The 14,648-nt window shown below is 41.7% G+C and overlaps 1 protein-coding gene across 5 annotated transcripts in view; it reads right to left on the reverse strand.

The window, feature by feature from the left end:
* The window catches only part of SLF2 (SMC5/6 complex localization factor 2), a 411,151-nt gene that overhangs the window by 175,578 nt on the left and 220,925 nt on the right, over nucleotides 1-14,648 (reverse strand). For all 5 annotated transcript variants that reach the window (XM_085606517.1, XM_085606515.1, XM_085606519.1 and 2 more), the window contains 2 exons: nucleotides 12,217-12,319; nucleotides 1,386-1,461 (listed from right to left, as the gene is read on the reverse strand). In XM_085606517.1, the coding sequence (XP_085462643.1) occupies nucleotides 1,386-1,461; nucleotides 12,217-12,319 (179 nt within the window). The remainder of the gene's footprint in view (nucleotides 1-1,385; nucleotides 1,462-12,216; nucleotides 12,320-14,648) is intronic.

Genomic DNA, 14,648 nt, shown 5'->3' on the forward strand with positions numbered 1-14,648 from the left:
CCGGGCTGATGAGGCATGTGAAATCTTTAGCCCGGCAAAGCACCTGAGCATCGGTGTATTTAAAGTGCCCAGCTGCATGACCGGAACATGAGGAGTGTGTCAGGCTGACCTTTTCTCAGCATGACCCACACTCATGTTTATAAAAGGGAAGGGGGTGGTGGCATCCTCCGGTATGATGACAGACCGGGTCTGGAGCCATGAAGACCAACAAACCTTCCTGAGCCAGTTTCAGTAGGCTCAGGAAGAATTCTTTGTTGAGCAACTCAAATCCAACGTGACTTCAGGTGTGGTTAGGGATGCAAAAGAGATGCAGAGTGGTTATCAATCTGGCAGGGAAACCGCAGACAACCTAAAACCAAAGAATCTGATTTCCCCCTTCACATTACAGGGCACTTTAACCTTATACAGAAGGACACTGGGGGAAGAGAAGGAATGGAACTGTGCAGGCTCCCAGGTCAGAGGACACACTGGCTGCCTTGTATAAAGCCACCCACCATACTGCAGGCAGACTGGCGAACAAACACTATCCTTACATACGTATATGGATTCTAGGCTGTACTCCGATATTCATTAAGAAGCTACACTCTTCTTGTGTCATGCACACAAAGTACACACACCTTTCAGTTCTAACTCTGAACGGTGCAAGTGAAAGACTCCAGTTAAGGGAGATTGCCAGAATATTACACAAAGGAGGGGTCAGAAGGCATTACCACCAAAGGAGAAAGGCCTGTCTCTTTGCCTCAAACTATGCTGCCACCAATGTCAGTGCCACAAAGTTTGATGCAGAAAGCAACAGACACTCTCGCTCATTCTAGGAGGAACCACTTTGGGTGCTCACTTGGACCTACGGTACCAACTTCAGGTCCCAGTCTGTTTAACAGAGAGGGCCCAAGTGAGCTCACGGACTTGAGGAAGAATAAAAACATGGCTGTTGCACAAACAGGAGTACCACACAGGGTAGGGGAAAACACGCTCTAAAGCTATCTAGGTACCTTTTCATCCCAACACCAGTCCACCAAAAATGTCAACCTCTCACTGAACTTAAAATAGCTTGCTAGTTAGTTCAAAGGAGTTATCTCCAAATTATCTCCTGAAAACCAAAAAAACTCTTGTTATACTATTAAGTAGATTGTTTGCATATATTTTGGTTGGTTAAGTAACTACCAGAAATCCAAATTAAGCTGTAAGTTGTGAGGCCTATTTCTGATCTTGTCAGAAAGCAGGCAAGTGCACAAAATGAAAATAATTCTATCAATACAAATAATGAGATGACAAAACACACTGTACCAAGACAGGGAACGAAGTGATAAACAACATGCCCTGTAGATTTCTGTTTAGAAGAATGGCAATATAAAGTCTGTTTCCTCTTTTTGTTAGATACTTACAATTGCTAACTGTTACGTCCATCAATGTGTTTAAGATCTGAACTGAAACAATGTAGTCCGAATGAACCGACATCATCTGTTAAAAGAAGAAAGTGAAAACACTGGTTTTATTTAGTGCTTTAAGCTACCATCACAATATATGCCTATCTGGTTTGTAAATATCAGCTGAAAAATGAAGACTGACTACATATGTTTAATTACTACCTTGGAATTTTCCCTCCTAATTGCGTAGGAGTATGTACACTCACTGGCCAATATGTCTTGCTTAATCACTCATAACTGCCAGAGAAAAACTAGAACATCCCATATAATTTACCCACACCACTAACCGTACCATCAACCTGTTTTATATGAAATAGAGAGTTTCCAAGAGTAAACTATTGAGTTCATTATGAAAAACAACTGTTAGATTGGTCTAATTCAAGATACTGGATGCAGGTGAAAAGGCCCCCAAAAAACGCATTCTTTTAATAGTAATCCTAGTTTCCTTCTACAGACTAACAATGTCCAAAGACAGAGGGCATGCACCACAGAAAAGCATACATAGCCAGGCACAAGATTTGGTAGCTGGATACATGTGCAGCACAACATATATCCCATTATGTGCCACAAACTATCATACCTGAAATATTTTCTCATAATATGCACCCCAAGTGGACACATATTGAGGATTATCTGGGGAGAGGGAGATTAAAGATTATCAGACCAAGTATTTTATGAGGAGGATAAATAAATTATTTTGTGACAGTGGCCTTTCATTTGTGATATATTTCAGAAATATAAATGCCTTTGTAGTTTCCCACATTGAAAACAGGAAGTGATTTACTATAGGCATATGCATGCCGTGAATAGTTTATTAGATTGCATACCTCTTCCATTTTTATAATCCTCCAGCCAACTGCCAATGACTGCCTAATACTTGCTCCTAGCAATCGTTTCAGATTCTCTCAAGCTGGGTGTTGCCCCCCTCGAACAGCAGAGTTGGCTGACTATAGAACCTGGGTAGATTGAATGCCAACTATGAAAGATACCATCACTAGCAAACCAATGGTACAGGTAATATCTTTTCTAGCATTTATAATGTTTTATAGATTAAAAGCATTTATAACTAAATACCAATCAATAATTATCTGATAGACAGACAGACAGACAGACAAACAGACAAGATAGATAATCTACACTTCTCTCCAAGGTGCAGCTTCGTCGTGATCTTGTTGCAGCCCGATTGCCAAAAACACATTTGCTCATCTGCCCAGTGCTGCAGTATGGTGGGAATTACCCACAGTGAATCATCCCAGTTTAATGTCAATATCAGGAAGGATATATGCAGTGAAGGCAACACACAGTGTATGCTCAAGATTAGAAGCCTCCATGGTTAGGGGCACGGTAGACACGTGCCCTTTCCATCTCACAATTTCCCTATGGGAGCTTGTGCTGCGGCTAGTTTCCGACTGCCACACAAGCTGCCACGGGTAAATAAGAGTTTGCAACCGCACAATGAGTGGTTGCATCGTAATTGCGGTGGTTTCGGACTGCCAACTGTTCCGAAACTGCAGAGATGTAGGTCGGAGGAAAATTCTGACCGACATCATTTTCAGACCCACAGTGTTTTGGTAAGATGAGATCACCAAACACCAAGAAAGCCATGATACTGACCTCCCATACAGCTGGGTTGTGGTGAACATATCTTCTTTAACTTTTGTGCAAATATTCAATTTTACTGAGAACCAGCCATGCGGCAGCATGGAAATATGCAAGAAATCGAGATCGCGCCTGACTTGCCAGGAGCATCACTCAAGTGTGTATTTCCATTCATTTTAGGAGAACTGGAGGAAGACAAATTTAGCCTGTTTGAACATGCTTCATATTTTAACCACTGACTGAAGAACCTAGATGTGAAGCCTGGGCATTTCACATCTATTTGGAGCAAAGAGATCCTGCTGGGTCGCTACTACTAGCTAAAACAGCCCACCCACCAAGGCTTGGCTGAATATCCAGTCATGACTAGAGTCTCCTTCATATTTCAAGATTCATTGGTATTTCAACCATGTGGGGCAAGGGTAGGTGGTGAAAGGCATGCAAGCATTCAGAACAATCGCTTTTCTGTCCAATAGCTGATGATCTTCTAGCAGTAGAACAATAACGTCACAGTATGCGTTGTTGTACCAGTATAGGTTGTCCAAGGGTTATGGTGGGAAAAGGAACAGGGCACTGGGGGAATAAATATCTCCTTGAACACTGTCCCAAGACCACAATGCCCTGCACCTGGTTGTTCTACACCAGTTCCCATCATCTTTGCTTGAACTGGTTAAGGGGGCAGGGCAGGCATGTCTGCAGATCTCAGCATCAGTGTAATTGAAATGGCTTCTTTGTCATAGGTCGTTGAATAGAATTGTCAAAGAGAGACAATAGAGAAAAATGTGCCCTAAACACTCCTTTTTTGCCTTCTAAAAGGGGAAGGCCATCTTTGAGAGTGGGATGGCACTACTCTAACACTCAAAGAATCAGTTTTGAAGAATTGCAGAGCTTCATCAACTTGTATTCCAAAACGTTTTGACACATTGGAGGGTATCTCTTATCTTAGCTTGACCACACGTCTGCTAAAAGAAACCAACCAAATACGTCTTATTAAAATTTTGTTGATTCAATTTTAAATAGGACTACACAGTAGGCCTCAGAAATCCTGCAGGGAAGGGTAAGAATGAAAAATTACTATTATTTAAAAGTATTTCTCTAGGGAATCCTATGTAGGCTTCAGGATCTTTAGAATAATCTGTTGAGCCCTCTGGCCTCACTCATCGAACCCTAAATTCTTCAATACAGACATCATCAACTAAATGATATATCAACAGTAAATCCACTAACTGCACATCTGCTTCAATCCAACAGACTCTGGTCATTGTTGGAACCACCTGGACAGTTACCCCTGGACTAATAATAAGCACTGTAATGCCACACTAATGGCAAAAAATTGTTCCGCAAATGCCAAATAGCAAAATATAACACACGAGCCAGGCTGACCGCACTTGCTTTGGACCTTTCTGACGGGTTAATGCCTGCTGTGAGGTAACGCTGCATAGTCCCTGCCCACTGTTGACCGCTCTCATTGGCTTACTGCTTGCTGCACTGTGTTCCACATCTCTATTACTGAGGTTTCAGTGATCGTTGTCCCTGTTTTTTTCCCGGTTCAATTGGACAATCGGCCTTTCAGTTATTGGACAATACCCAGCACCTGTAGTGCACCCATCAGCCACCATGCCCATAACTAGCGTCGACCTACTGGTTGGCTCAGCTGTGAGTTGGGAAGCTGTGAGTGCAGGTGTGTCATCCCCATAATCTGCAAGCTAAGCCAGAGCCATAGCTGGGTGGACTGCTTATACAACCTACAAGGACTCGTCATACTTTATTGCAAGATGGTGTTAAGCCTTGCTCCTCTTGAAGTAACTATTTAAAATGCTTGATATCCCCAGAAACTGGGGTCTTAGGACTGGGACCTGGATTCTAGAAGAAGAATTACAATTAACAAATAATTAAAGAGGAGAAAAGGAGAAATGTTGGTGTGAAAAGGAACAAGATATGGTGAAAGCACGTGGGGGGTCAAAGAGGTGAAGTGGCACCTTTCATGGCTGTTTTGTTTCCTGCTGTCACATCTATTACTTTTTTAGTGTTTAGATGTTTTCTCTGGACATGGATTTGATTTTAGGTATTGATAAAATAACACACAGATTTTAAAAGCAGCAAGAGGAAAAGAGTGGAGTGTGGTGGCACTGTTTGAGGTTATTTGTTTACATCCCACGCTCTAGTACTATGCTTTGAAACCCCAAAGTGTAAGTATCTGTCCAACTGAAGTGCAAAACAAACCATTAATGCGTGTTAGTGTGCACTGGTGTGCATCGAGGTTTAAGTAAAGTGCACACTGAAGTGAACTTAGGACAGAGCGAATTCCTACACTAAGAAATTGAATATTATAGAGTTTAAGATGTGGTGTAATAAAATGTATACTGTTTGAAGATGCTTACTCCTTACTGCTACTGTAAATTAACACAAAATGCATTTTTTTATTGTGCTCAGATTTAAACTGTTGTCGACTGAAATGTGCCAAGTGGTCCGCTTCTAGGTCCTATGCTATAATACAAGTTTTTAAATTGTTAATCTTTAATTGGCATCGCACAGCACACACAGAGCTAATAAAAAAGGGCATTATGTACTGTGAGTCTGTACTGGGCAAAGCCAATGTCTAAAGATTCAAAGAAAATACCCCAAAAAAAGAAAATACCAAGCAACAGAAGCAGCACAGACTACTTAGAACCAGATTACAGAAAGCCAAATCTAATTTAAGCAAAGAAGCCATTGGGAATGAGTCTTAACATTTCCAAAAGGATAACTATAATATAACTAATTCCACAGCAAAAAAAAGCAGAAAATAGTGTTTTTTCATGTGTGCTTTTTCTGCATACAAAAAAAAGAGAAAGGACAGAGGATACTACTCAACCCAAAAAGGTAAGTAGTTTGGAGTGCAGTTGTAATCCGCATATACAATCCATGGACTCTTGATGCTCCTTTTGAAGATTCTCTTGAAGCATCAGCAAAGCAATGAGCCTCAGCCCATTATCACTTTCAATCATTCTCATATCATGCAAACCTCACTACTAATAATTGAATCACCTGGGTCACTAGTCAAGGAAGCACAAAGAATAATGGTAGAGGCATTAGTTCCAACGGATTAACAACCAATCCGAACACCTATAAACCAACTGTCAACATAGAGCCTGTTGAAGTGCACTAGATCATGCTTCAGCAAACTAATTTAAGGAATTTAATCCTACTGGACCCTGGATTAGGACAGAAAGCAGACTATGACTATGAGAAGTACCTATGAGATTGAAAATAGCAGCTCTACTCGAAGCAAAAACAACTAATACTGTCTATCCAGTGGCGAAAACTATAATAGGACACAGCAACACCTCAACCCTGGAAGCTCTGGATAACTCAATGGACTTGGTCCTGGCGGAAGATTTCAATGCAACTGGCAAGACAAACAACAAGGCAGGACATAATTTGATCAACATGGACTAAAGCTTCTCAGATACTCTTAGCTTGGATCCTACAGGGCTATACCTAAACCTTTCAAATCAATCCATCACTAGATTAGTAGAACCCAGCTGGTCACCCATGAGAGTATCCAGGCACTGGCAGGATCGAGTTGATTGGTCAAATTGCCAGGCCTTCAGGGACTTTTAGAACTCTGGACGAGAAGGAGAGGTCATAGATTAAAGGGTAGCTCGTTCCATGTCTTCGCTGCCAAGAGCGACCTCCGCATCGGCCACGTCTGATGCGGTGGTGAGGGTTAGAGAAAGGGATGCAGAGCGGAGAGGTCTGTTGGAAGTTCAGGCGGTGGTTTAAGTAGGCAAGTCCACAGTTGTGTAGGGCGGTATATGTATGGGTCAGGTGCTTGAACTGGCATATTTTCTGTAGAGGGAGTCAGTGGAGTTCCCGGAGGTAGGGAGTGATGAGGGCTCGTCTAGGGATATCCAGAACGAGTCTGGTTGTGGCATTCTGTATAGTCTCTAGTTGGAGGAGGTGGGCTGTGATCCCTGTGTAGTGAGCGTTGCAGTAGTCCAGTCGGCTGGAAAAGAGGACCTGGGTGATGGTGCGTCTTGAGCTTCACAGTAGCCATTGTATTTCTTATGAAGCATGCAGATGATGGAGGAGGAGGCGACTGAGTTGATCAGAGTCATCATGGTTAGATTGTTGTCCCTAATGATGCAGAGGTTCCTAGCGTGGTCAGTGGGGGTAGGAGTGGTTCTAAGTTTGGAGGGCCTCCAATATGGGCCCGATGGGGAGCGTTTGTTTCCAAAATTCAGTACCTCTGTCTTGTCCGAGATGAGCTTCAGGCAGTTGTCTTTCGTTCAGTTGGGGACTGCTTTCTTGCAGTTGTAGAAATTGGTCTTGGTGGCATCTTCGGAGAGGGAGAGGATAAGTTGTGTGTCACCAGTGCAGGATATGATGTTGAGTCCATGGGTTTTGGCGATTGCTGGCCAGAGGTGTCATAAGTGTTGAAGAGGGTGGGGCTAGAAAGTCAATAAGATGAGCCAGATATAAACTGTACACTGAAAATAGCCCCGGACTCAATGATGGCTCTCATAACAGCCATAGTACAGGCTTAGTTATAAATGGAGATATATACGCACGCAACTGAAAGAAACCAACATAAAATTAACCACTTCATATTGAAGTAATGCAATTCCAGAGATAAAAAACATCTTTACAATAAAGAACCTATTAATCATATACTCAAACAAAACTAATAAGAGCCCATGCAAGATAAGCGACAACTGGATTCAAAGATGGGACGCCAGACACAACATGCTCATAGCAATCAATGCACTAACAGCATTACACAGAAAAAAACATTCTTTAGAATTCGGATCACCTAAAGTTGCAAACGAGGTTGAGCATTCTAACTTAAAAGATCCTTATAACCATGTCCCTAAAGTGCGAACTATAAGCAAAGAACAAGGTGCCAAATGCAACCTTCCAACATCATCTCAAATGGATAAGACGGATTCAATCAAAACAGCCATCAACAAAGGACACTAAGGGATCCGGTGCCCAAGATAACGCAAATTAGTGAACAAAAGAACATGAAGATAGATAAGTTCATTAGCGGTGAAACCCATATGATGTATCATAAGGTTCAACACAGAGCTACTGAAACTGAGCTAGAAAACACCACAGCGGAAAAAAGTCATAATGCCCCTTAAGAAATAAATGTATAATCTTTTCACCAATAAAAGTGAAGGGTAACATGACATACTGAACAGTCTTGAAACTGTCAAATATTTCAACCATAGAACAAACCCAGTCACAAGACATTCTAACAGTTGAGTTAATACCTCAAAATAATGTAAAAGTGGTACCACCTACATGTATCTCACCCTGTGAAGAAGTGGCACATCCAACAAAAGGCAACCCTGTGCCGTGCTAAAAGTATGTAAGACTGGAGCGTTCTGTACCAAGCATGCGAATAGGGATATGTGAGATCCAGACAGGTAGGGAATGCTGTGCTAAAGCAGTACAATTCTCTAGAGGTGTTTCTTTGTAGAAAGAGCTGGCAGCATGTAGAGACAGTGGATTAGTGGTACAAAAGACAGAACAAAGGGAGAAGGCAGCACCATATGGTGACTGCAGGATCTGATCCTTCCACAGGGGAGTGGAAGATCGGACAACTATCAACAGCTTTTGGAAGAGCCTGTGCATGTCCTCTGAGAATGAAGACGACGCCTTTCAGAGTATGCTCCTGACACAATGGCGCAGAACAATATCCAACAGAGACAGACGGCTTCCAGGAATCAGAAGATCTCCAGTTAAAGGCAGTGTGCCAACATGTGCGGTTCACAATCAGAGCAGGAGATATGGTGTTGGCTCTCAAACGTCCTCAGTCGAGCTATATCCTTTGCTGAAACAAAGCTAGCTTTCGATCAAAGGGTTGCAGTGCCTGTTCGAGAGTAATAGATAAGGGAAGAAAGTGCAATCTGCCCACTATGAAGGTGCCCATCACAAATACTGAGAAGAGTCAAATAATATTAGAGGATGAAGAAAGGATTTATTCAACAGAATTCCCTAGCTCTTCTCGGGTAACTCCAACTGTCTCTTGGCTTTAACATTCTAAATTATTCCAGCTCGGAGCAAACCATGGTGAAAGGTTAAGAGGGACGGAACAAAAAGAAAAACAGATAACAGGGACAGGGACAGGGACAGAAGGCAGAGGAGCGCAATTACAGAAATATGACTTGCGCCTACCCTACGATAGACCCTTGTCCCTTACACTTAAAATTACCTTGTTGGGTGTGTTGGAGGAATGGGAGGCCCAAGACCTGGCCATAAACTCGTATGACCGGACTGTATGATTGCTAAAAGAGATATAGCACATGGGTGAAGGTCTCTGGGTGCGTCATCCCTCCGGGAATGGACACAGGACATGAAATAGACTTTTAAACAGCGAGCAGATGCCCAGGGAAATATGAAATGAGGGGCCCATGGCGGGAATCCTCACTGACTACAGAGATGCAAGACTCGAATGCATCCTCTTTCCTACAACTGTGAGGCAATCCTGCGTGGACTTTCATGGCAACAGCACCAAATAAATCTCATCTTCATGCCGTAATTCCCCCCTTACCCGACTCTTGCCTGACACTGACATGTCATGAAATAGATTCAATGCTAGATGATATGCAGCCACACAATACATCTGGGTAAAGGAAATCATGCCTATTAAGAATACAACAGAGAATATGGTTGTTTGTGGAATGAATGAAGTGTAGTTCCTCTTGTGTCTTAAACCTTTAAGCCTATTTAAATGATTTTGCCTGATGGCTGTAACATATCTTGGTCATTCTTTTTTGATTACAGAAAACATAATTTGGCACGCTCGTCCACTTTTGCAGTCTAGAAGTCTAACAGCCAGTAAGAAGCCAAAGAAAATATTTGAAATGAATAAAGAACTAACAGATGCTGATCATACATCCCAATCTTATTTTTTGAGGCAATATTGCTGAATTTCTTTATCTCTCAATAAAATAAGAGGCAGTATTGCTAAGGAATGCACTATCCCTGCTGTACCACCATGGCCATACGAAGTATTTTCCCCATTTTGGGCAGATTCTGGGCTTATACATTTACCCAATCTTCTTGACATATTGATTCATTGTAAATCAGGCTATTACCTTGGCCTTAGACAAGTCTGATTTCTACCTCTGCTCAAAAATATTTTACAAAATTCACATGAGTTATCTTGAACTAATCCTTGTTCTTCTCCATAGTGTTGCCTTTCCTCAAAAAAGGAACCATGGTTCTGCTTTTGAAGAATGCAGGTCTGGATCCTTTGTGCACTGCCACCGTTACACTTCTTTCTGCAGCTGTATCAGGGTTTCCATCCCAAGAGAGGCACAGAAAAGGTTACCTTTGTGCTGGATAACATGCATTTGGCTGCCGATGGCAAAGGTATCAATCCCCTGATTCTACTGCACCTATCAAAGTATACAAAAAGTAATGGATGGAATGCCTGAATTAGTCTCAGCCAATGGTAATTACTCGGGCCGCATCCCAGTCCATCATTTTTCTGCACACCATGCAACCTCAGTTTGGTCCCAGCTATATGCAAATCAGTCTTTGCCCTGCTCCAATTGGAGCAATTCAGCTCAAACTGCCAAGCCAGGTCCTCCTTGAACCGTAACACAAGCAACCCAGGACCAGTTTTGCCCTTGCTATGGGCTCATCAGTCGGATATAGCTTGGTTCCAGTAACACAGTGTGCACAGGACTCACTTCTGGGCATCCCTGTCCTATTAAGTATTCCATCCATCATTTTTTGTATACTTGACTGTTCCCATCAGCAAAATGTGATACTGCTGATGGGAACAGCAGCAGCAATATATTAGGTGAAATTAAATGAGCAACAGTGGACCTGAAGAGACAGCAAAGCAGTTTCATCTGCCCACAAGTCTATTTTCATTTACCCCAGTGTGTGCTTTCCAGTATTAATTTAAATCTTGATAGACCTCTTGACACTGTAATTTGTGTTCATGGTATGCAAGTATGAGCTAACACTGGGTATAAACAATTGTTATTCAGAATGATAGGGCATAGTGAGATGATTGTTCTCAAATAAACAGTTTTATTAGAAGTACAACAATAGATGGGGCTTCATTGTCTGAAGCTGATAATCAAAAAATTAGATCCTTGTCACAGGTGGAAGACCAGTCTTTGGTTCTTCATTAAGATTTAAAATGTTGGCTCTAAATACAGTAAAAAGCCCAACAGTTAATATTAATTCCACTCTTCAACTGGAGTCCCCAGTGGCATCGGTTACATCATCCGCACCTTCCATAAGATTCCTGGTTGAAGCATTCCTTTTAGTCTCGCTGGAATTGTAATCAGCACTAGACTTCTGTAAACGTAATTACCTGGGCATTAAGCGCTCTCTCATACAACGCCTCCAACCTATTCAAAATCAACAGGCCCTTCTTGCCACACTCTCCCACGATTTTGGCTTGCTGTCTGAGCCTTCATCTTTTAAGAACCCATACTTCATTTACTGTTATAGCTGTATATCTAAATTCAACTACAATCATCTGATTTGCTCAGCTTTTAAAGGGCCTTGGTTTAACAAATCAGATGCTAGCTACACTGCAAATTGCAGAAGGCCAGGTGTGGTTGCTAGATATCTGTTTTTGCTTCCTCACTTTGGAATTGCTTGCTACTTAACTGAGGCCAACTTCTGCCTTAGGAAATAATTACAAATCCTACTTTTCAGCCAATACTCTGATCAGTTTTCCATAAGACACCAGACAGATAATAGTTAGGTTACCTAAGATTTATACAGTGCACAAACGTTTAGAATGCTCACAAAAAATTATCTAGGATAAAATTTTGAATAAATATATGGAAAAAAACATACAAATACATTTTAGTGGAAAATTGTGACAGCTGCAGTTAAAAAAAATATATGTACTGCAAAATAGTGTGCTAAACGTAAGCTCTCTGTAGCGTGAAATATTTATTACTAGTCTTAAAGTTAATTTGTGTAACTGAATCAGATCTGCACCACCTTTTTGCTCTCCATTCATTGCAAATACAGTAGTAAACACTATTCTAACAAATTTGGGAAAACAAAGAATGGCTTATGTACATGTAGGTGTCAAGAAAGGGATACATAACTGAACATATTATCCTGAGGAACCTAATTTATTTTGAGTTTGAAAACATTTACAATGATCCCACATCATGGCAATGATAGGCAAACAAATGGTATCAAAAAAATTAATTCTTACCTCAAATAGCCACTTTAAAATAGGTGTTGGGCATTGCACAAACCGATAGAGAAGGCTGAGGAAACCTTGAGTAACTAAAATGATCTGCTGTTTTTTCCCTGCGCTATAAAAAAAAAAAAGAAAAAAAAGAAAAGTACAATATGAACCATCGTGCATTCTTGGTCCTGCTGTTTGAATAACCAATATTTGCTGGATCACAGCACATCAACAGTTTTAGCTCAAGCAAATAAATATTCACCTCGCTGAATGTTATTTTTTCCAGATGATGCGAGTTCTGTCATTTTAAGTATAAAAAAACTGGACTAATCCCTGCAAGTCTTTTATCACGGATTTCAACCTCATGTAATGCCAAACAACTCTCAACCTTGCAAACCTCCTGATCCGGTTTCCCTTATCACTGTACTAACTCTTACTCGTTATACCCAAACCAACTACAAACAATTATATATCAGAACTAACCTTAAAGTTACACATTTAACTCGTTCTTAGTGCCGGAGACAGAAAATGTAGACGGGCCATAAAATGCTTTACTGCTGTATGCAGCAACGGAAGAAAACCTGCATCAATCAATGCATTCAACAAAATAAATCATAAAAAAAAAAATCAGTCAAGCTGCGAGTAACCTCCGGGACCAATATTTCAACCTGCACAAACAATTACCAAATTTAGTTTTTGGATTTCAAACTAACATTTAATTAGATGACTTGCATTGAATAGTTGTACAACTAACACTGAAGACCATTCTAGCGATAAACTGATCGCATGGCAAGGTTTCGCCTTGTGTTTAACCATAATGATTTATTTTCAAATCTTAAATCATTTTACATTCTACAGGTGTTTTAACTTTAACTAATGGACTATAGTCTTATAAATTACTTCTCTTAAATAGGGATACACCTATGTTGAAACATTAAAGGTAAGCTTCTTTGACTGTTAAGCTCCCTAAAACATTACATTTGTGACAGTACTCAAAATGAGAGGTTTCCATTTGACTAGAAATGTAAATTACTTCTCTAAACTTAGAGGTCAGAAAATGCCCATGCACTTTTTTGCAATTTACAAGTGTTTTCCCATTTCTAAAGCTTTTATCCGGTCTGTGCTAATTAAGTAGATCATTAGTGTACAGACATCGGTCTACAGCATTCACATATATTAGGAGGACATGCAAATTTAATCTGAAATGTAGTCATTTATTACCTTGCATATGGCAAGAAAAATAAGTAGATTTAAAAAAATTGTTTTTAAGGGGTTTTATAGAGTGCACAGCTGCCCCAGCAACGGGGCGTCCCAGCGCTAAAATGCAACTGTCATAAGCAAGCCAAAAACCGCACAGAAGGCAGTTATGCGGAGAAGAGGTAAGTTTTGATGGCTTTACAGAGGAGCGAATGATTTTGCATGTTTCCGATATGTGCAGGGAGGGAGTGCCAAACCTTAGGAGCATAAACGCAGATGGAGCGTCCTCCGGCCCGTACCCCTTAAACCGGGGAACAACAGCCAGATGCTGGTCCATGGAGCGTAACTGGCGGGTAGGTCTGTAGGGCGCCATAAGGCTAGCAGGAGATTGGAGTAACATGATTCTGTGGGTAATACAGAGAGTCTTAAATTTAATACGTTTCTCCACCGGCAGCCAATGTAGTTTGCAGATGGAACTAGCGATGGAACAGATTCTCGGCAGACCAGGGAGAGCCCAGGCTGCCGCATTTTGTGCCCTTTGTAGACGCAGTATCTCTGCCCTATTGGCCCCGATATATAGGGAGCTCGCATAGTCCAGTCTAGAGAGGACTGTGGACTAAATGATCACCTGACGGGTGGTAGGGTCGAAGAAACCCTGCAAAGGTTTGAGCCTGCGTAGGAGCCCAAAACATAACCTGGCTACTATCTTAATCTGGATTTGAAAAGAAATAGCGGAGTCTATCCAGACTCCTAGATTTTTTACTGCCGGTTTAGGAGCCGGCGGAGGGCCCAGCACAGATGGATGTCTTTGCCCACCACCAAGATCTCCGATTTGTCGGCATTGAGTTGGAGACAATTGGCAGTCATCCATCCAATCTGTGATGGGCGTTAAATCTTCCTTAAACTTGAGTGCACCCTGCCCAGAGTCGTCAGATAGTTCCACCACCAGCTGTGTGTCATACGCATAAGATACCACAGCTAATCCTCTGTTCCTGGCCACTGCTGCCAGAGCTTGGATATAGAAGTTAAAAGGGGTTGGGCTTGGAGCCGAACCCTGCGGAACCCCTTGGTGGACAGCATGTACCTGGGAGCAGAAGGGAGGGACAGACACCTGGAAGGTATGCTTTGCTAGGAAGGAAGTGAGTCAGCCCAGGGCAGAACCACAAACACCGTTGTCCTCCAAACGCTGCAGCAGAATCCGATGGAACACAGTGTCGAACGCAGCACTCAGATCCAATAAAATTAAAGCGGTGGTGAGA

This window comes from Triturus cristatus, chromosome 1_2, assembly GCF_964204655.1.
Source record: "Triturus cristatus chromosome 1_2, aTriCri1.1, whole genome shotgun sequence".
Classification (NCBI taxonomy): domain Eukaryota; kingdom Metazoa; phylum Chordata; class Amphibia; order Caudata; family Salamandridae; genus Triturus; species Triturus cristatus.